Source organism: Mustela erminea, chromosome 20 (assembly GCF_009829155.1).
Source record: "Mustela erminea isolate mMusErm1 chromosome 20, mMusErm1.Pri, whole genome shotgun sequence".
NCBI lineage: Eukaryota > Metazoa > Chordata > Mammalia > Carnivora > Mustelidae > Mustela > Mustela erminea.
Window position 1 is genome coordinate 11,971,504 of NC_045633.1, and position 23,018 is coordinate 11,994,521.

General features: G+C 48.2%; 1 protein-coding gene, 1 long non-coding RNA gene and 1 other non-coding gene across 4 annotated transcripts in view; 1 reads left to right on the forward strand and 2 right to left on the reverse strand.

Moving 5' to 3' along the window:
• Positions 1-372: 372 nt before the first annotated feature.
• The window catches only part of BMERB1 (bMERB domain containing 1), a 105,639-nt gene continuing 82,993 nt past the window's right edge, over positions 373-23,018 (reverse strand). Inside the window, exons 3-6 of the mRNA XM_032328288.1 lie at positions 11,929-12,002; positions 5,368-5,482; positions 4,013-4,095; positions 373-1,631 (exon numbers count right to left, since the gene is read on the reverse strand). Coding sequence (XP_032184179.1) covers positions 1,519-1,631; positions 4,013-4,095; positions 5,368-5,482; positions 11,929-12,002 — 385 coding nt within the window. The 3' untranslated portion in view covers positions 373-1,518. The remainder of the gene's footprint in view (positions 1,632-4,012; positions 4,096-5,367; positions 5,483-11,928; positions 12,003-23,018) is intronic.
• On the reverse strand, positions 13,217-13,380 carry LOC116581541. Its single transcript, XR_004282100.1, has one exon. It is a non-coding gene; the product is annotated as a U1 spliceosomal RNA (small nuclear RNA).
• LOC116581207 overlaps positions 19,333-23,018 on the forward strand; it is a 29,172-nt gene continuing 25,486 nt past the window's right edge. For both annotated transcript variants that reach the window (XR_004281953.1, XR_004281952.1), the window contains exons 1-2: positions 19,333-19,469; positions 19,983-20,095. This is a non-coding gene — a long non-coding RNA (uncharacterized LOC116581207). The remainder of the gene's footprint in view (positions 19,470-19,982; positions 20,096-23,018) is intronic.

Sequence of the window (23,018 nt, forward strand, 5' to 3'; positions counted from 1 at the left end):
AGTAAGGTAGGGTTAGTTAGATAGATTATTGGCATACCTACAAGATGGATTACTAAGCAGCCATTACAAATATTTGTAAAGAGTGTTTAATGTTACAAAGAGGTCTTAATGATGTGGGAAAATGGTAGTGATATAACACCAGATGAAAAAAGAAACTGGTTATAAAATGGTACAATATGATGCTGATTGTGGGGAAAAAAAAATTGCATGAAGGAAAATCTGCCACAAGGGCAGCATGGTCTCAAATTGGAAAATTTGTGGGAGATACAAACAGAAAACGAGAAACTTCTTTATACTTTCTATACTTTTAAAAGGTTTACTGGGTATGTGGATAACTTCCATAGTCAAGGAAAAAGTAAAAAACGTTAAAAATCCTGTGTACGTGGTTTCCATTTTTATTTTCTCTGATGGATGGTTGCACATCAGCGAATCTTGAGTTACGCTAACTACGTTAGGCCGGTCACAACACACACACGCACAGAGAGGTCACATGGGCTGTGCCGGGCTGGCTGTCGCAAATGTACATCAAGTTACACAGGTGGAATTATTAGGCTGGTTAAAATACACCACCAAACGATGGGACACGGTTGGGTCAGGCCACCTCTCCCGCCTGCCGCTGCTGTTTCCGGAGGTCTTCGTGTTAGGCTGGTGAGTGGTGTCCTGCTGGCACTCCCTCCAGTGGTCCCCAGTGGGTGGAGAGTGCCTGAGTCAGCATCAGCTCTGGGTCCCCTTCTCATCTGCCCATGCCTGGTGTTGGAGCCTCCAGCACTCTGCTACCTCTTCTGAGCACTGGTTGTGCTCCAGCCCAGGCCCTCATCCCCACTTTGCTCCACACACCTGGGGCAGACATTACAAGGGAAGGAAGAGCCAAGAGCAAATGGACACACTCCCGATGTGAACCGTGCCCAGACACAGGAGGGGAAGAAGCAGATGTAACCACAACACCACACACAAGCTCAGTCTTTACAGATGGGCCTTCATGTCTCCAGGACGCATGGGCTGTGTGGAGCCCTCCAGAGCACAGCCCCTGGGAGAGGACAGACGGGAGATGGGAGCTGTGCCCATCCAGGGCAGGCCTGATAGCAGAGCTAGAAGGGTGGATGGGGGATGTGTCCAACATGGTGCTAGATTGTTGAAAAGTCACGACTATACACACCTGGGGATCATGCCCCTCTCCCAGTTCATTCGCACGGTAGGTTAGATATAGATAGATAGAAGTGGAGATATACTTTTTCAAGGGAGGACCTTTCCTGGTGGTTGGATAAACAGTGAGACAGACTCCTGGGTTTGGCATGCTCTGGGGGGGGCCATGCGACAGTGAGGGACTCCCTATTGCTACACTCTGTACAGGGCGGCCGGGCCCGCCCGCCACGCCCACGGCCCCTGGCGGCAGTCACAGGCTTGCCTTCAACCCCTTCTGCCTTGGAGAGCTCTTGGGCCCCTGTGAAATGGGGGCTATGAAGACAAGAGGGTGGGAGGGGGGTTCCCCGTGGCCCCGGGGGCACCCCACATGGGGGGCTACATGATATTACACTGGGTGGCTCCGCAGCAATCCTTGATGAGTGCCAGCCCAGTCTTGGCCACTGTGGGCTTGCTAGGTGGGGGCTCTGCTTTCTTCTCTGCTCGGGAGCCTGCAGCAGGATAGGGGCACAGAAAGAGAGAGGGGAAAAGGGAGAGAGGAAGAGGTGACATAAGAGATGGTGACAACCATCAGAAGCTCCTGTCCCATCCCAACCCCTAGCCAGGCCTTGCTCCAGCTCTACAGATCAGGTGCGGTGGAGAGCTGGCGTGTGTTTTATATGGTTCCAATAACTATTCCCACCTCCCTAGGAGCCCCCTGGCTTTCAGTCCTCAGCTTCCAGGCACAGCCTTGAGCTCTTATCCTATTCAGTTCTCTTTGCCATTGTATCTGCCAAGCCTGACACAGTGTCTGGCATTCAAAGTATTTGGTGAATGGATAAATGGGAAATATTGTCCAAGTCACTTTAATCTGGGGTTTCATGTCTTTCAATTCTGGGAATTGGTCATACATTATCCTTCCAGAAAACTCCTTGTTTTCTGTTATCACTTCTTCTAGAATGCCTATTTGAAGTAAGCTGGACTTTCTTATTCTCTCTTCCATGTTTTGGAAGACATTTGCCATATCTTTGTCTCTTTGTGTTATGTGCTGGTTAATTTCCTCAGTTCTGTCTTCCAATTTATGAATTCTCCCTTCAGCTCTGTTTAATCTAAAGGTTTTTACTTCTGTGACAGTTTTTTAAGAAACGTAATTATTTGCAAATCTACCAATTCTTTTCTCATGGCATCCTGCTATTTCATTTTGGGTTTTATCCCTTCTCTTATCTCTTTCATCATTTCAAATATACTTTGTTTTCTCTTTTAGATAGTTTGTTATCTCCAGTTCTTGGGAAGACATTCTCTTTGTGGTATCTACTGACTCCACTCATGGTGTTCAGTTCTTTATGGTTTTAAAATTTTTATCAACAGTTCATTTTCATAGAGTTGTTTGTTGTTGTTTTTTTCCCCAAACTGTGGGTTACATATTGTGGGATGCAGAAAGGTCCTCACTGAGCAGTTTTGCATCACTTTGCTGGGACCCCAGAGATTTCAGTGGCTTTTTATTAGTTTTAATTTTTCAACTTTAGATCCCAGCACTAGAAGATTTGTGCAAATTTGGACACTTGGCCCTTTGCATGGGGTACAAAAAACTGGGTGTTTTGATTTCTTGCCAGATTACTTTTTGCTATTCATAACCGTGCTTTCCTTGCTCCTCCTCTCTCCCATTAGGTGGACTTTTTCTGATTGGCTTTTCATGAAAGAGACAGTCCACTGAGGATGCTGGATTTAGGCAAGGACCATATGCCTTGTGATATTAGGGGCCTGAAGAAGGGGACCTTCTTCTTTCTTTATTCCCTTGTACTCTACCCCACATTTTATGGGATATTAATAGATGGTCAAGGAAAACTGAGTTTGTGGCCACAGTAAATGGTGGCAGCCTTTGGGTTTTATCTTCCTAGCAAGATTTCCAGTCCCCTAACTCTGGTAACAGTTGATGTCTCTGGGGCTACAGAAGCAGGCATGCAACACAGATCTGGCCAATCATAGCATCCCAGCCTCTTGATGATGGCGAAGGCCTAGGAGGTGGGAAAATGATCCGAGAAGGGCCAGTCAGCGTATTCCCCTGAGACTGATGTGTTTGGATACCAGGAGAGAGAATGTATGGTTTTGTCTTGCTGCTGCTAATTATGGTTCTGGAGTTCAGGCCCCAGGAAGAAGGCCCATCCATGTAGTAGGAGAAAATGAAGCTTACATACAAAGAGGGGCAGAAATAGAAACAGAAGGAAAATGAAGGCATTTTAACAGTGTCTAGTTCTCAAAGCTGGTTCCTGTTGCACTTCTTCCAACAAATCCCCCTTCGTGCTATTGCAAATTTGAATTGAGTATGTTTCCTATAACTAAAAGTAGCCTCACTGGTTCAACAAAGAGAAGCAGAACCTGTTACCACTTCTTTAGGCTAATAGATATTGGCACCAAACAGGTCAGATATGTAGCATTTCCCAAACTTGTTTCACATGGAACCTTTTTGCTCTGATTATCAACAGAGGCTGGATTTCCCTGAGCCTCAGCCCCCACCTTTCTGCCTCAGTGGCCATGCAACTTCTGAGAAATCCACCAAACCTACAATTGGTAAGAGATAGCTGCTGCTAGGACCAGCTACAGTCTGCCGAGCCCTGGGCAAAATGAAAATGCAGGGCCCCTTGTTCCAAAACTATTAAGAACCTCAAGATAGCAGGAGCAGAACATGAAAACAAGCACAGTGCCCTTCTGGCCATCGGGGCCTGGGCAGCTTCCTTGGAGGCATGCCCATGAAGCTGGCCCCACCTGCAGCCATCGTGTGCCCAAGTCTGGTCTCTAGAAAGTATTTTCTTGTCCCCCCTCTGGCTCCCAGACCTCTTTAAAATTTCCTTTTCTCCTGAATGGGGGAAGGAGGAAGAAGAATGTAGGCACTCACTGGCTGGAGATTTGGTTACTTTATCTAGGGGTTTTAACTTGATTCTCAGGAAATCCGCCATTTCCTTGTCTTCTTCTTGCTCCCTGTGGAGACAGGCATGTAAAGACAAGAGGGAAGTAGAGTAAGCAAGGAAAGCATCAGGGAACTGAGGAAATGGGGCCAGAGGTTAAGTGTGTGGGACCACGCATCAGGCTCTGTGGCTGGTGTGGGTATGCTTCTGTGTATTATGTGCGGCTGATACGTGTATGCTGCATGTTACATCTGGATGGGGAATGTATGTTCTGTTTTATGCGTCGGTGGTGTACCCATGTTTTTTTGTGTGTGTGTTATGTGTCCGTGGTGTGTACATGTTGCATCTGAAGAACTTACTCTGAACCACAGACATGTATCAACAATGGAGTAACTATCTCCCTGGGGCCCAGGTGAGATCCCAGGGCAAAGGCAAGGCCATGCTAGGACCCAGCCTCTGCAGGGGTTTCAGTGGGCTGAGTAATACCTCTCCTGACCCTGTACCCTTGTCACCTACACATCTGTGTTCCCATGAGGTCTGTGGTAAGTGTCAGCAATTCACCTGAACTCTTCCAAGGGTCATCAGGAACAAAGTCAGCAGGCCCAGCCTGGCTGAGCCAGGCGAGGTACATTCCAGCCTTCAGAGGACCCAGGAGGACAGACAATAAGGAGCTAGATGCCTCCTAGGTTGGAAGAAGACCTGTGAGCCTCTGTCCTTGTGGGGCTTTCCAGGACAAAAATACTCAAGAATCAACATTCCTTTCCTTTGAGTGGGTGCCCTGTGCCTCCAGTGCCCATGGTTGTTCAGATCAAGTGGCAGGTGCATCTGCAAATAGGAGACCCTGAGAGCTAGGGAGTGGTGCTGGAGCCACCAAGGTGGGGGACAGTGAGGGGGTTTAGGGGAGGGGGAGGAGAAGAGAACAAAGCTGGGCAGTGGAGAGGGCAGGCAAGGAAGCAAGTCAGCCCAAGGGGCAGGGTTTCTGTAGAAAGTGAAGGAAGTGGCCTTGATGACCAGTTTGCCTTGGGAGAAAGGTCAGTGAAGAGAATGCATAGGCGGCTCTGTCACAGGTCATGTGATATAATTCCTCCCTGGTCACCCCCTCAAGTAACATTGTCTTAGGACCCACAGGCCTTTGCAAGACTTTCTGGAGCTGGATTCCAGTTTCCCTGGGATGTGCAACAGGTCCTCAGACCAGAAGGCTGGGGGTTCATTTGGACCCAGTATGTGGGAGCATTTCTTGAGGCCACACCTGTCAGGCCAGGCCACGAGTCCCTGCAGCAGAAGACGGCTTTGAGAGGAGACCTAGGACTGCGTTCTAGCAGCGCTGGGTTGGGAGCCCACTCACCTTAGTCGCTCGACCTCCGCATCATCCACCAGAAAGTCTCTCTTCTGCACCAGCTTGTGGATCTTCTGGATTAGCTCATCCTCTCTCTGCTTTTGCAGCTTGGTCTTTTCTTTTTCTGGGAAAAAGAAAACACCAGCAAAGAAACTGTCAAGTGCAAATGCTAGAAGCACATAAGTCCAGGGGCCTGGGTTGGGATCCCGGCTCTGCCATGTCACTCGCTGGGTGAACTTGATCTTCAAGTTCAACTGGACCTCTTCAAGCCTCAGTTTCCTGTCCTGTAAAGACACATGGTGGGGCTTAAAGGCAGCGGTCTTAGTGAATGGCTTAGCACAGAGCTGGGCCCGCGGCAGGTACTTAGGAGGCGGTTAATGATGCAACAAGGGGGTCATGCAGAAGGCAAGGGGCTCAGAGTGCCAGGCAGGGCCAACCAAAGTGTACAAGGGCATCATCCATCCTGATGGCTCTTGTCCTGTCCTAGATACCAAGGCCTAGAAGGCCAAAGAGAGAACAAGAGAGTCAGGACTAGAGATGACTGAGAAAAAGAGGCAGAAACTTGAACCTGCTTCTGCTCCCTCTGCCCAGACCCCTTCAGAAGATGAAAAGTGTTGGGCAACTTGTCTGCAGACACCACCCACTGGCCTCTAGGGACCACCTACTTGCTCCCAGGCATCACCCACCAGCCTCTTGGCACCTGCACCTTCTACCAGGCATCTTCCAACTGCCTCCATGCACCACTCACCACTCCAAGCACCAACACTTGCTTGGTGATGTGACCCTTTTGCTTGCCAACATTATCCACCTCCTTGCCAATGAGAATTGCCAGCTTGCCAGCTTCACCCCCTGTTTGCTGGCAGCACACACCTGATTCCCAGCATCTCCACATGCTTACCAACGTGACTCTCCAACTGGGCTTCTTGTCTTCTCCAACACACCTCCTTAGCCCAGGCCATCTCTTCCTGGACCATGTGTGCCCTCCTAACTGGACTCCCTGGACCGCCCTCCTAACTGGACACCCATTATAGAACCAGACAGTCCTGCTTTCACACCCTACCTTCTCCTCTCCCTAGCTGTGCAACTCTGGGCCTGTCCCTCAACCCCTCTGGGCATCCAGTCTCTCAACATAGGTGATCATGAAGTTGCTGCAAATTTTAAGAGAGACCAAGGAAAGTAGGCTCACTGCCTGGTATCTCGTAAGGGCTCATGACCTATCAGCTTCTTCCATTATAAGCTATCATTGTATATCGTCACTGTTGTTTTAATGACTAAATGCTCCCCTCTTAAATATTTACCGAATCAGGTACAAAAGAAATAAATACTTATTTAATGAACGAAAAGCAAATCTCAGCCTAAGTGTGCAAATGAGAAGTGCTTCATAAATTACAGCTGTTATATTTTTATTTCCATGAGCTTGTCGTTTCCATTTAGTCCTGTTTCTCAACCTCAGCACCACTGATATTTGAGACTGGATCCTTCTTTGTTGCAAAGGCCTTCCTGTATACTGCATGGTGTTTAGCCAGATGCCCAATCTCTACCCACTAGGGGCCAGCAGTACCCCACCCCAGGTGTGACAGCCAAAAATGCCTCCAGACATTGCCCAATGTCCCCTGGAGGGGAGACAAAATCACCCCTGGTTGAGAACCACAACTTAAGTCCTTTCTGACAACCGTATGAGGGAGACACTACTTTTATGTCCAAGGGAAGGTGCCATGACCTCTCCAGTTCTGAGGAGACAGTGGGGGCCGTGGAGGTGAGATGACATATCTTGGCTTGTCCCAGAGGAGTCCTCAAGGCAGAGAGGTCCCAGGCATTCTCTTCCAGCCAGATATCTGCATCCACCCCTGGGGAGCTGGTGAATGATCTTCTGACCCTGGCTGGAGAGGTGTGAATTTCTTGGCCATTCAGTGATCTCTTTGCTTGATACTTTTATTGATGGGTCGTCAGGAGCACTGTTTCTTCCCCTGCCTGCACTCAGCTGAATCCATCTAGACACCTGGCCCTGGGCCAGGGAATACACAGAAAGACTCGACAAGGAGTTGGAGGAGAAGGTAGAGAGTAGGAAAGCAGAAGAAAGAAAATTTTAATATGTGAATTTCTACACAAAGGTCCCTGGGAAAACTTGATTTCCTGGGGGAATCAATGGAACCGGCATTGAGGACCTAAGCTCTATTGCTAACTGGTCCCATGACCTTATCAACCCATGATTCTTAGCCAGATAGTCAATGACATTTCAGGCGGAAGGCACTCTTCACATGGGACTCCTTCTGCGCTGCAGGTTTTGGCATCCCTGGACTTTGCCTGCTGAGTGTGGGTACTGATCTTAATTTAAATTTTTGGTATTTTGTTTATTATGGATTTGTGTGTGTGTGTGTGTGTTTTAGTATTTTAAAAATTTTTAAAAAGATTTATTTACTTTATTTTAAAGATTGACAGAGAGAGTGCATGTGGGTAGGATGAGGTGCAGAGGGAGAGAGAGAATCCTAAGCAGACTCCCTGGTGAGTGCAGAGCCTGATGCGGGGCTCCATCCTATGACCTGAGATCATGACTAGAACCAAAATCACGAGTCAGACACTTAACCAACTGAGCCACCCAGGCGCCCTTATTTTGGTATTTTAAATATTGCATTAATATATTCTTTGTCGTGGTTACTGGATTTTTTGGTGACCTGGCTGTCCTTGTCCTCCTCATCCTAGTCCCTGTTCTGGGTCAGCCAGGCACCCCAGGGACTGCGTCAGCCAAGAACCCATCCATTTCCACCTGTGTTCTGGAAGCTTCCATGGCCCCGACTGGAGCCCCTGAGGCCTGAGTTGGCCCTGACTGGTCCAGCGGTCACACACCCATGTCTCCTTTGCCTCAGCAGCTCCCATGTGTTCTGCTGAGACAAAAGTGATCCTGGAAACCAACCCTTTCTAGGCCCATCAGAGTTCTCAGAGGCTGAAAATTAAGACACGGAGGCCCTAAAAGTTGGTTTTTTGGGGTTTTGTTTTTGTTTGTTTGTTTTTGCTGTGAAAGAGAGAAGGCAAGAGGGTCAGTGCTCAGAGAAGACCGTCTGCTCTTCTTTGCTCCCACCGTTTTGGTCCTTCTGGATAATCGTAAATCTTTGTCACTGTTTCCCAAGTAAGTGATGTGTGACAAGGGGTCTTACTGGAACTAGGAGGATCTGTTTACAGGAAGGATATGCTATGCTAATCTGTGTGTCCTACGAGTTCTCCTAAACATAGAAGAGTTGGGTTTTTCGGTGAGAAGATCAAGGGAGGGAGATGGAGTGGACTTGCTTGGCTCATCCAAAACAGAGGGGGAGAGAGAAAGACAGACAGACAGACAGGGAGGGAATATTCTAACAACTTTCTTGTTTCCGAACCCTTGTGAGATTGGGTTGAGCTTCAGGCCAGTTTTGGGTTGAATAGTATCCCCCTCCCCCTCCAAAATGTCCTCTTTAGTGGGGTTGGAAAGAGGATCTTTGCAGATGTCCTTAGTGGGATGAGATCATATTCACTAGGGGGAGCATAAATCCAATGACAGCTGTCCTGGGAGACGTGGAGAGGACGTCTAGATGTACAGGGAAGACGCCATGGGATGAGAGAAGCAGAGATTGGAGCAAGTGAGCCGCAAGCCGAGGAGCACCACAGACTGCCCGCAGCCACTGGGCACGGGAAGAGGTAAGGAGGGATTCTCCTCGAGAGCTTCCGGAGGGAGCAGGGCCCAGATTCCGGACTTCCGGCCTCCGGAACTAAGAGAATCAATTTGGGTGGTTTCATGCTGTTTGAGGGAATTTGACAGAGAGCTCCTGCAATGGCCCAGGCTCCAGAAGCCTCCTCTGCCCTTCCAGTAATTGCCCATTTAGTGCTGCCATCAGCTGGGGTGGGTTTTTCTACCTTTGAAACTGGTTCTCGGCGGGATATAAAAACGGGACAGCAGAACCGGCCGTCCTCAGGGGTGGCTCTACACTCGGTGTTCCTACCGTCACGCGAGGCTCTAAGAAACGACCCATGCCAGAGCTCGAATTTCTAGCAGGTGCTGTCTGGACCTTGTTCTTCTTGCTCCCTTCTTTGGATGCTTTGCGTTGGGCATTTGGCTTTCTGTGGTAGGGGTGTTCTCGAGATAGAGTTCACGCTGCATTACAAGTCCCCCATCGAATCATGCAACCGTGTCGACAAGCCATCCTAGAAGAGTTTGGTCCCTCGAGGAGATGCCCGGTACCTGAGTGCCGTCCTCCCGCACCGTGCCTGGCACCTGGCGAGTGATCGCTGGGACAGCGGCGTCCGGAGGCTCTGCTGGCCCTTTACGCCCGCCCTGCCATCAGAAGAGGAATGGACCGAGCGCTGCCACGCTTCGCATCTCCCGCCCCACAGCATCTGCACAGCGACCATGGGAGGCTGGCATTCTTGGCCTGATTTTGCAAACAAGGAACGTAAGGCTCAGAGAAATTAAGTTGCCGCATGAAGGCCACCGGTCTGGCCAGCATGGATTCAAAGCCAGGTCCTGGACTCTATAGTAGGGGTTCTCGGGGCACACAGGGGACTCAGGCATTAAGTGTCTGCCTTCGGCTCAGGTCGTGATCCCAGGGTTCTGGAATGGAGCCCCGCATCAGGCTCCCTGCTCAGTGGGGAGCCTGCTCCTCCCTCCCCCTCTGCCACTCCCCTTGCTTGTGCTCTCTCTCTCTGTCAAATGTATAAATAAAATCTTTAAACAAATAAAAATATAAGGTAAAGGCCCTTAGGTGGCAATTTTGCACCCGTCTGCCAGCGTGTATTTGGCAACACCTGGGGACATCTTTGGTTGTCACAGCTGTGGGGCAGGGGTTGCTACGGGCATCTCGTGAGCAGAGGCCAGGGGTGCTGCTGCCGAGTACCTTACAGCACACAGAACAGACCCCCCACCAGCCCCAACAAAGAATGGCCCAGCCCTACATGTTCTAGTGAGAAGGCATTAGAACAGTGCTCGGTTCCATAATGCACGAGAGAGAGAGAGAGAGAGAGAAAGATATTGAGTGTGCATAAGTGGGGTGGGGGGAGGGGCAGAGGGAGAGAGAAAATCCTGAGCAGACTCCCTGAGCGTGGAGCCCCACACGGGGCTCGATCTCACGACCCTGCAGTCATGGCCTGAGCTGAAACCGAGTCAGGCGCTTAACTGACTGAGCCACCCAGGCGCCTCTGAACCTATAACCCCTTCGATTATGCTTCCTGCCCAGTCATAGCTACCACTAGCTGGTACCACTAGCGCCAAGCCCCATCTTCCCACTGACTTGTGAGTGGCTGGAGCAGGGAATCATTTTGTCTTTGTCACGTGCCCGGCATCTAGCCCAGGCAGGCAGGGGAGAAGCAGCAGGTAGAGGGAGAAACAGCCTCCCTGCCGAGTAGGGAGCCCAATGTGGGATTCGATCCCAGGACCCTGAGATCATGACGTGAGCCAAAGGCAGATGTTTAACTGACAGAATCACCCAGGTGTCCCCTAAAGCAAGATTCTTGACACAGGGTTGTTTTCTGCACCCAATACACCTTCCCTTAGCACCTTCCAGACCCTCATTCCTAACCCAGCCTGGAGAGCAGGGAAAGCTCTCTTGGGAAAAGAGGCCAAATAAATTCGGATCCAAAGCAGTGGGTAGACACTCTGTGTGTGTGTGTGTGTGTGTGTGTGTGTGTGTGTGTGTGTGTGTATCTGGCTTTATTCCATATACTTGAAGCAAAACCATATTTTCCAACCCTACCAATACCTACCAAAGCAGATAGAGCAATATCTTAAACAAGATGTAAAAGAGATTTCATAAAAAATTTTTGAACATGCCACTTTTCATTAAATATTTGTGGGTTTAGAAAAGATAATTATGATCCATAAAAAGGAACTTAGGTCAAAAGGTAATAGGTTTGCTACTACCAGGTTAAAACGAATTAGTGTATAAACATAAGAGGGCACAAGTTTGTTCAGTTAACGACAAGGACAACAGTAACAATTTCTTAAGCATTTACTAAAGGATGGGAACTGTGTCTAGCACCGTACATGTTTTTCCTCTCAGTCAATTCCATAATGACCCTATGAAGTAGATACCATTATTGTCCCAGCTGACAGGCGAGGAAACTGAATTTGGTGGAGTAAGTTGCTTCCGGTCATTTCATTCATTAGTAATCGAGAGATCTAGTTTGGACTCCAAAGTCAGAGCTTGTAACCCCCACACTCTACCCACCCCCAAAGAGAATAGTAATAGTAATAATCATTAATACTTCCTGGACTCTTCATTTTTGGACCAGATATAAAGCTAAACCCATCCCTTGTCATGTTCAATGTATCACAGTGAGATTTATACCCAATGAGTTAAGTAAGGGCTGTGACTAGTACTACGCTATTTTCAGAGGCCAGGAAATGGAAAGTCAGATAAAGTGACTTTCCCAAGGTCAAGGAGGGGACCAGAATGAAGACTTGAAGCCAGGTCTACCTGACAGGAAGCAAGAATGGGGCTGTGCTAGGAGCAGAGATGAACTCAGCCTTCCAGACCTAAGGGGCACAGACCGGGCTGGCCGGGGGGCTCTGGGCGCCTCCTTAACTAGGCTGGAGTCCCCCATGCTTACCTGGGATGGCAACCAAGTTCTGTAGCTCCTGCTTCAGGTCCATAATGTCATTGCAGAGCTGGATGTCGTCCATCCTGGGGAGACAGGACACCATCCCACAGCAGGTTACATTGACAGAATGTTCTTATGACCCTGAGCATCACCCAGTTTAAACAAAGTGTTTGGGGAGGATGTTGTCCTTTGTAAAGGCCTCACACGCTCTTCCTACAAGTTCCCCCTCCAAAGAAGAAAAACAGGGGCGTCTGGCTGGCACAGCGGGAAGAGCATGGGATCCTCGACCTCACTGTTGTGAGTTTGAGCCCCATGTGGGGTGTAGAAATTACTTAAATAAATAACAACTTAAGAAAAAGAAGAAAAACAGAAAGTGTGTGTTACCCTGCTACTGAGAAATGATCAATCACTATTAATGACCCCTTGATGGAACTGCTTTTGGTCCTCACATCCTTATTTCTTTGCTGCAGGCCCAGTGTTTTCCATTAGCAGCTATGCTAAAAATTTCAGACATTGTAGAAATTCACAATGTAGAGAAAAATATTCCTCAGCCCTTTAGAAAAAAAAAATGTCAACACCTTGGTTTATATTCCTCCAGATTTTTTAAATGTTCATGTTTATACTCTAAGTTACGACATCATTACTATCATACAAAAATGCTTTGCAATTTTTTTAACTTAATAATCTATCTTGGGCATTTCTCCACGTTGGTATGTGCGTACCTCCTTGTTTTTTAATGGCTGCGTAGTATTCCATTATCGTGATACATGGTGATTTATTTAACCATTCTCCTAGGCGCAGACATCTGGGATGTTTCTAGGATAAATTCCTAGAAACACATCAATCCCTAGAAAAATTAATTCCTAGAAATGCCATCACTGGGTCAAGGGACACAAACACTTGCATTTTACCTTTCGTTTTTATTTTTTTTAAAGATTTATTTATTTATTCGAGAGAGAGAGTGTGGGTGCATGCATGCTCACAGGGCAGAGGGGCAGAGGGAACGAGAGAGACCATTTCCAGCAGACTCCAAGCTGAGCGAGGAGCCCAATGCGGGGCTCGGTCCCAGGACCCCGAGATCATGACCTGAGCCAAAACCAAGGGTCAGCTGCTCAACCGACTGAGCCACCCGGGTGGCCCAACACTTGCATTTTAATTAGGAACTTGCAAATTCCCTCCAGATGCGTCATATTCCCACCAGGAAAGGACGCTCACTCCTATAATCTCTGCTATTGGGCTACCCAGACAGTCTTGCAACATGCTTTACAGTTGTTTTGTTTTGTTTTGTTTTTCCCCCCAGGGGAAAGCGTGAACACAGTCCCCCACTACCACACGTTATGCACTCGAGTTTCCCACATTTGGGGAAATCGCAGGGGTCAGCATATCCAGAGTGCAATGGGTAACCCTTGCCCTGGGAAAACCATCTTCGTGATCACAGTAACTCTCCTGCCAGGTAAGTACTGCTTCACAGTTTTGTAACTGTTGTGCACGGTATGTATACCGCAAATCTGGAATTTCACCAAGTGTATTTTTCAAGGCTGCTTTAATTATCCCCTTATCTTGACTACTTAGGTGGGGTTTTCAGGTTGGTTTTTTTTTTTTTTTAAGATTTTATTTATTTGACAGAGAGAGATCACAAGTAGGCAGAGGCAAGCAGAGAGAGAGGAAGGGAAGCAGGCTCCCTGCCAAGCAGAGAGCCCAATGCGGGGCTCGATCCCAGGACCCTGGGATCATGACCTGAGCCGAAAGCAGAGGCTTAGGTTGGGTTTTTGGGGGCTGCCATTTGAGCCACTGTTGACTACACATGGATTCATACAAGGCTTTTTCTTCACGTTGGATTATTCGGAGTGGGGGCCGTGGATTCTCAGAAGTGGCGCCACTGCATACGAAGGGCTTTACACAGCTGTGGCTGTTAAGATGTATTTTCAGATCGCTGCCCCGTGGGGCGTGGAGGGTATATGCCTTCATTCTGCACGTCTTTATGGAACATTTCCTGTGCCTGCCACGGACGGTCGTGGGCTCCAAGCATCCGAGGCTCCTCTGCCCTCGGGAGCTGAAATTTAGGTGGGGTGACAGAGCGTGAACACAAACACAACAGAACGTCACATGCTCTGAAGAAGAATCAAGTGAGGGGCTGGGGGCACGGAGGGGCCAGTCTGCACACATCCTACTCCTGTCCTGGGAAGACACAGAGGGGAGCATTCATGTTCTCAAAGGACTCGACTGAATGCATATGGCAAGTGGGAACAGGACAAGGACTAGAAATCAACACCTCTGAGCCCGCTGATCTTCCTACCTCCTTTCGTGGATCTGTTGCCACACATTCCACAGACCAGCAATGGGGCCCCCTTCCCTTTGCTGGCCGAGGAGTGCCCATTATTACTCCTTCTGATCCTAGCTCCCAGCTTTTGGGACAAGCCGCAGCATCATCTCCCTGTTGCCAGAGCCCCCCAAGCGTTTGTCAGGCCCTGCCCTGAAATGTCCTAGCAGGTGGCAGCTGCCTCGAGTGAGCTTGGGGGCTTGCCAGTAGGGCACAGCCTGTTCCCATGGGCTCTCGTCGGCGATCGTTCAACTGGAGGGCCTCCAGAATCCTTTGCCACATCGACTGCTGAGATCAGCCTCCATCCGTGGCTCTAATGAGGATGATTTTGGTCTCCAGGGATATTGGGCGACGTCTGGAGACACGTTGGTTGTGACAGCTGGGGCTGGTGTGTGGGGATCGTTGCTGGCATCTACTGGGTAGAGTCCAGGGATGTTGCTAAATGTCCCACAGCACGCAGGATGGCACCTCAGTGGAGAATGATCTGGTCTGAATGTCAGTCATTCTCTCGCTGAAAAATCATGGGTTATGACTTCAGAATTGAGACAGGTACCTGGTTGATCATTTCAAGAGATGAAAGAAGGAAAGGCAATGAAAGGGACAAAAGAGAGACAGACTGTGGTCAGAAGCAAGAGCCCTGGTACCCAAGAGCTCTCCTTCAAAGGGGTCAATGCACCAGCAGCTGAACTTCTCTGAGCCTTACTTCCCTCCTTTTTAAGATGGGAATAATAGGGGCGCCTGGGTGGCTCAGTGGGTTAAGCCTCTGCCTTCGGCTCAGGTCATGATCCCAGGGTCCTGGGAACGAGCCCTGCATCGGGCTCTCTGCTCAGCGGGGAGTCTGCTTCTCCCTCTCTCTCTGCCTGCCTCTCTGCCTACTTGTGATCTCTGTCAAATAGATAAATTAAAAAAAAAATCTTTCAGATGGGAATAATAACAGTCTTGCTGCCCATGTCAAGGGCTGAGCATGTGCCTGGGACAGGTAAAGTGCTCGGTAATTTGTGTCTAGTACAACTACTCGCTATGACAAAGAAGCAGGGAGAGAAAGAGAAAATAACGCTGGGGAAATAGGTGATAAATGGAACATGTTCAATATTAAAAATAATCATCCTTATTGGGTATTTTCCTCTATATCAAAGTTTTGAAATAAATTCTTATGTAATTGTAGAGGACACACCTGCTCTCTGCAGAGGTTTTAGAAAACACCAACGGGTATGAAGAAGGAAACTAAAATGACGCATGACCTTGACCTCCCCTGCACCCAGGGGCCACTCTTCCACTCCAAGTATTTCCGTGTAGCTCGTGCCAGCTCATGCTCAGTTGAGTTTCCTTTCTGTAATTCAAGTATGGCGGGCTTGTCCTGGGAGGCCTTCTCACTCACTCTCTGCCCATCTCAAAACTGCAGTCAGCATGATTTTGAGTTCTCCCAAACACACTCAAATTCACCACCATTAACAGGTGAGGAATTCTTCAGAAGCTCTCAGGGGAGTCACAACACAGCTCCTCATAAAAATCTCTATTCGATCCTGCTCTTATCCTCAAAACCAAAAAGTAACCATGTACCGAACATTTACTATGGGCCAGGCAGTGTCTCAGCACGTTCTACCCATAAACTCATCTATATCGTCACAGGCGTCCTATGGGAGAGCTGTTTTTATCTCCATTTTATAGACGAGGAAATGGAAATGAAGCAACGTGCCCAAAGCCATAACAAAACACCATAGATTGTGTGGCTTAAACCACGAACATTAATTTCTCACAGTTCTGAAGGGCTAAGAAGTCCAAGATCAAGATATCAGCCAAGTGTGGCTCCTGGTGAGGGCCTCCTTCCTGGTTTGGAGATGGCCACCTTCTTGCTAAATCTTCACATGGCGAAGAAAGAGATCCTCTCTCTGGGGTCCCTTGTGTCACTATGGGCCATAATCCCATTCATGGGGGCTCCACTCTCATGACCTAAGCTCCTCTTATAGGCTCCACCTCCAAGTACGATCACATTGGAAACCAAGGCTTCACCATAGGAATTGAGGAGGGAGAATTCAGTCCTCGGCAAGAGTGATGGCAATCCCGTCTGCCTTCGCCAGACATCCACTTTTCCCGGCTCCCTTGCAGCTAGAGGTAGCCATGAGACCCACTTCCGGCCAATGAGATGGAAGAGGAAGTCTGCTTGGGGGCACTCCTGGGAAGGATGATCCGAGACCAGAGTGCTACCCACCTCCTCGTCCTGATGCTTCTGCAGTCACTGTGGCGAGAGTGACAAGGGGAAGGGAGCTAAGAGGTACCTTGCTGACGCTCAGATCACCTGCATCCAGACTTCTTGGTAAGGCAATGTTAAATGTCCTTATGATTTAAGGAGACTGACCAGCTGTCTTGGTTGGCCTGGAACTGTCCCAGCTTCAGCACTGAAATTCCCATGTCCTGGGAAACTGCTCTGTCCCAGGAAAACAGGGACAGTTGGCCATCCTAGATTTAAGACATTAGGTTTTTAAAAATTGGGGGGAGGGGAGGGGCAGAGAGAGAATCTGAAGCAGGTTCCATGCCCAGCTCATAGCCCAACATGGGACTTGATCTCACCACCCTGAGATCATGACCTGAGCTGAAATCAGGAGTCGCCTGCTTAACCGACTGAGCCACCCAGGAGCTTTAAGATTTAAGACACTATTAAGAGAATGTTTTGTTACTTAGAGTTGAAGACATTTTCACTGATACATGTGCATGGATATGTGTGCTTTGACTAAAACAAATATATGTACTGCTCAATGCAAGCATGAATGGAATTTCAGTCCTATTAAATTATATTGTTACGAAAGCATTTCAGTAGTTCATGCAAAGCACTTTTGAAGCTTGGCTGGACCTTTCGAGTAAGGCATGTTAGTCCAGTTCTCTGCAGGAAGAGAGCTAAGTCCTGGAAACCAAACTCTACTGTTGCCAGCTTGTTCCAGAGAGAAAGAGAGAGAGAGAGAGAGATGTCATCTCCAAGAACCTGATGAACGCAGCAGGGAAAAGAAGCCAGCTTGTGCTATTCTCCACCCCAGCCTTTCATGCTGGGACGACGGAGGAAATCGGTCATTTTACCAGCTCTGGGCTGGAGAGGTGATCAAGCTCTGTCAGAATAATAATGCACCTATTTTACAAAATATCTTTGAAAATAACATGGTCTGGAGCCTAGTGGAAATCCAGCAGAGATCGCCATGTGAAGGTCAAAATAGACTGATGGAGGAGAAGCCCGACTTTTAAAAAATCATATTTATCTGGCTCCTTCTTTTTGTTTTTTAAGAAATTTTTTAAAAAAATATTTTATTTATTTATTTGAGAGAGAATGAGTGAGAGAGAGCATGAGCGAGGAGAAGGTCAGAGGGAGAAGCAGCCTCCCCAAGGAGCTGGGAGTCCGATGTGGGACTCCATCCTGGAAGTCCAGGATCATGACCTGAGCCACCCAGGTGCCCTATCTGGCTCTTTTATAAAATGTGGATGTTTGGCATTCTGGGGATGGGTAAAAGGCAGGAACACTCATCCAGAGATGAGTCTAGCGCTTGGAGCCTGGACCCCAGCCTACGTCCCACCACAAACCTCTCCCAAAGGGAAAATTCTGTTTTTCTATACACTCTACACATCTGACATCAAATGTTGCATTTTTCTGCACCGAGCAACTCTGCAGTTCTTGACAGATGTCCAACTGTAGGCAGGTGTCCTCCAGTTTGACTCAACTCTGATACTCGCTGCCTCGGGTTAGCAAGACCCCAAGACTACGGGCTCTGTCCCATAAGCCTACCCTTGCTTCAGATACTGATTGCCAGCCCCAATCACCTGCTCTTCTGACAAAGTGGCCATAAACTGGGGTTCCTGTGACCCCCCTCCTCAGGTTCAGTACTTTGCTAGAACTGCTCGTGAAATTTGAGGAAACAGTTATTTACATTTGCTGATTTATTATAAACAATATTACAAAGGATACAGGTGAACAGCCTGAGGAGGAGGAAACACAGAGCAAGGTAAGGGGAAGGGGCACAGGGCTGCGGTGCCCTTTCTTCTTATTATACCATAATAACTTCGGGCAGGCCATTCCTCCCCCCAGGAGCTCAGTTTCCTCATGTATAAAATGAGGTGACCCCTGGGGCCATATTCTACTAGCACCCAGAGCCAGCCAGACCTAAGTGCCCATCTCAGTTCCACCATTCACTGACTGTACACTGTGGGCAGGTCCCTTCACTGCTCTGGGGCTCACTGCCCTCACTTGGAAAAGGAATGACACCCTTGTGTTTGGGTTGCATGAACGTGAAGAAAGCTTAGGGCAGCCCTGAGCTTTGCACACATCTAGTAGGTGCACAGGAGAAGGCCACTTCTGTCAGCCCCTCCAGCCTCGCGGACACTCCTGAAAAATCTTTGCCAACATTCCTGCGTCAGAGAAAGAGCCTCACCTTCGTGAGCTATTTCCATGTCCTCAAACCGAATGGCTTGGAGATGACGAATGTGGGCATCTGTTTAGTGTTCTTGGATTAATGAGCTCAGATGCTGTCCCCAGAGGGAGAAGAAGCACTGAGACATCTCCAGGGAGCCCGTGGGCTCAGCTGCCTTTCCACATCCTGGCGGGGATCAAGGGCCCAGACAGGTGCCTGCCACGGGCTTAGGTGACACATCTATGAGAGGGACATCTTTGTGAGGCATGACTGAGAAGTAAGCTGCCTGTTTGCTCCCTGAGGCAAGTTCAAGGTCTGGGTGTTAAGTGGCTTCTCCTTCAGTTGTAACCCTAACCCTACCCTTGTTTCTAGATGCGACCCTCTGTTCCCAAAAGAATGTCACCTCCCTGGAGCGCAGATGACTCTTCTGTCCCCTTTTCTAGACCAGCTCCTTTTTGAGTCAAAGGAAATTACTAACACCGAAAAAACTCCTCACACTGAACCGTGGGGGTCTGTACCCTTTTCTGTGTGCATGTTGCATGTCAATTAACAATTGACCTGAAAAAATTATCAACAATATTGGTGAAGGCCTGGAAGGGTATTTCTGATCTTTTGTTACCGTATAAATACTCCCTTTAAAAAAAATTTTTTTTTTTTTAATTTTATCACAGAGACTGCAGAAGCAGGGGAAGCCAGAGAGGGAGAAGCAGGAGGGACTTGATCCTGGCACTCTGGAATCATGACCTGAGCTGATGGCACTTACCCAACCGAGCCACCCCAGCGCCTTGGCCTAAACATTTTCCACAAAACATCTCAATTAACTCTCACCACGACCCTCCTAGGTGGGTACTATTATTATCACCCCTCCCATGATGTCAGGAACTTGTTCAAGGTCACGGAGTAGGTGACAGGGACTTGAACGTAGGCAGTCTGGTCTCTGCAGTGGGGAATATGCAGGTTCCAAGCCATACAGTGGGAGGAGTTCAGAGAAGACAGAGATCAGAGTAGTTGCGGGGGAGCAATTTTCTTAGCTCGAGGGCCACTTACAGGAGCACAACCTGGATGGTCAGGAAGAAGGGTGGGTGTCAGGCACTCATGGAAAGAGGGAAGCTCACTCAAATACTGATTCGAGAAAAGGGCGTGGTGTCCCCGAGGATGTGGCCGTGAAGCGTCCACCAGCACAGGACATCTTGGTGGGTCTGGGTTACAAAGGACGACCATGGGAGTCATCTTAGGTTCTAGAGTGACAGCATGGCCCGGCAATGGGTCTGTGCAAGCCAGTCTGGCAGATGTGGGGACCCGTATGTACACAGCGAGAAGAAAGAGCACCCTCACTCTGAACTTTCTGTTTAAAGTGCTCAGGAGACTTCGTAGAGGACAGGTTTGTTCATGAATCTTCAGCAGCGTGGACAAGCTATGGCCCACACCTCAAACCCAGCCCACCGTCTGCTTTGGTACATTGCATGAAGTAAGAAGGGGTTTTTTATTGTTGTTGTTCTGTTTCTGGGTTTGTTTTTTTGTTTTTTTTTGTTTGTTTGTTTTTTTGCGAGAGAGAGCATGCACATATGTGGTGGGGAGGCGGGCAAAGGGAGCGGGAGACTCTCAAGCAGACTCCACAGTCGGCGCGGAGGCCCGCAGGGGGCTCCATCTCACGATACTGAGATCACCACCTAAGCCAAAACCAAGAGTTAGACACTTAACATGACTGAGCCTTCTAGCTGGCCTTGGTAAAAATGGTTTTTACATTTTTAAATAGCAAAATATCAGAAGAAGAATAAAATTTCCGGACACATGAAAATTACATGAAATTCAAAGTTCAGTGCCTATAAATAATGTTTTACTGGAACTCAGCGATGCCCATTCGTTCACGTGCTGTCACTGGCGGCTCTCGCTTTACAGTAGAGGTCATCAGAATAGAGACCGTACTGTGGCCTGCTGGACTCTCAGATTTTTACTGGCTGGTTCTTTGTAGACATGTTTTGTTGCGTCCTGATCTTCAGAAAGAACCATGCATTAATCAGAGACTAATCAAGTTGCGGGGGCTGGAAGAGCTCTCAGCTTATACGGATGAAGAAGCCCAGAGAGGGAACATTGATCCTGGATGCATTGATTTGCAGACTTATCTAATAAATCAGTCATCCAGAAAATACTTACTAAGAGCCTACTGTGTGCCGGGCTTCCTGACTCAGTTCTCACTTGCACCAGCCACTGAGGACCCAGGCCAGCCACCAAGGCCACGCAGCAAGCCAGTGGGGTTCTCCTGGGTCCTGTTGCTTTTCACTAACGGTCCAGCCCACTCTCTGCTCCAGGCTCCTATGGGGTATTGGGCTGTGCCCAAAGCATAGAAGGTTTGCCAACAGATTGCCTGCAGGCACCAGCTACCGTGATCTGGCAGTTTCTGCAACCGTATTTGTCCTTCTGTGTGTCCTCTGTCTCTCTAAAGGAGACACAAAGTTCTGAGATTTCATTCCTTATTTACTATGTTTGTTCCCCAATCTCCTACCAAGATAGAGCCTAGACTGAGACGTATGTTCTCCCTTGGATGGCTCAGCAAACTAGGAAGAGGAGAGGGGTTCTGGCCCGGGGTTTCTCTAATCCTAGCCCTGAGTCCCTTGGCTGAGTGGTTCACCAAGAATCAAAGAAGTGGATAGGGCGCCTGGGTGGCTCAGTTGGTTAAGCATCTGCCTTCAGCTCAGGGCATGATCTCGGGGTCCTGGGATGGAGCCCCGCGCTGGTCTCCCTGCTCAGCGGGGAGTCTGCTTCTCTCTCTCCCTCTGCCTCTCCCTCCTGCTCATGTACTCTCTCTCTCTCTCAAATAAATACAATCTTAAAAAAAAGAATTAAAGATGTGGATAAAGATTCAGGCTCAAATAATGAGGATGGGAGGGGAAAAGAGAAGAGGAGGGAAGAGAGAAAAAGAATCACCATAAATGCCCAGTAACAGCACGTGGTTCCATATATAATTTTCCACCTCTGCAAGGAAGAACTCAACAACCATTACAAAGTTATGGCCAGCCAACCCGCAAGCTTTTCTCAAGAGGACCTCTCAAGACAATACAGCCAACAGAGAATTGATGAGGGAAGATGCTAAGGAATTAGGGTTGCCAGATTTAGCAAACAAAAAACAAAAACCAGGGCACCCAATTGTATTGGATTTTCCGATAAATACCGGATAATTTTTAGTATGAGAATGGCTCAGGCAATATTTGTTTGGAACATACCTGCTCTAAAAACAGAATCTGTGGTTTATCTGAAATTCAGATCTAACATGGCATCCCATGTTTTCTCTGGCAATTCTATGAGAAGAGGGAGGCCAGAGTTTCAGCAACAGGTTCACTTCCAAGCCCAGGGGCAGGGGGGTGGGGGTCGTTTTGGGCTGAGGGAAGAGGCAAGTGTCCTGAAGGCCTCAGTAGTTAGAGTAATTGCTGCGTCTTCTAGACTCATCTCCCCATGGCCACTGGAGAGCCCTCTGTTGACCGGTTTCTTGCAGTGTGGGAGCCACAGAAGACAGGGACGAAAAGCCTCAAGCAGAAATAGCAAATACGATATGTTAATTTAAAAAATGAAAAATTATTAAAAAAAAAACACGAAATAGCAAATACAGCCCATGGGCTAATGGGTGGAGAAAATTGGGGACAATTGGAAACCTGCGTCAAGGGCTTTGAAAACAATTAAACTCTTGAGCCCACTGATTCCATTTCTAAGGTTTCATCCTAAAGAATTCATTTGTTTGTTTGTTTGTTTGTTTGTTTTTAAGATTTTATTCATTTATTTGACAGAGAGAGAGAGATCACAAGGAGGCAGAGAAGCCGGCAGAGAGGGGGAAGCAGGCTCTCTGCTGAGCAGAGAGCCAGATGCGGGGCTCAATCCCAGGACCCTGGGATCATGACCTGAGCTGAAGGCAGAGGCTTAACCCACTGACCCACCCAGGCACCCCTAAAGAGGTCGTTTAAAGGGTACCATGAAAACTTAGCAGTGATTATGTGCAGGACAGCCTTATTTGCAATCACGAAAAACAAAAAGCAACCTAAGTATCCACCGATAATAGCAGACTGCTGACTTACATATGGGATGTATGCATGATGGAATTCATAACACAGGCATTAAAAATGGCGCTCAGGAGAGATGTGATTGATATCAGAGAATAAACCATATAAAAATGGTTCACAAAGGTTAGGATCCAATTTTGCACAGTACCGATGCATAAATTCCATTCAAAATGCTACGATGATGATTTTGAAGGAAACTTTATTTCTTTCATTTGCTTCTCTGCATTTTAATTCTTTTTTTCACCATATGCATGTATTATCTGAAGCCACTGTGATTGGAAAAGACGCTTGGTATGGTATCTTGATGACTTCTAAAGCGTTTTGTGTTTTGCGGGGTCAGGG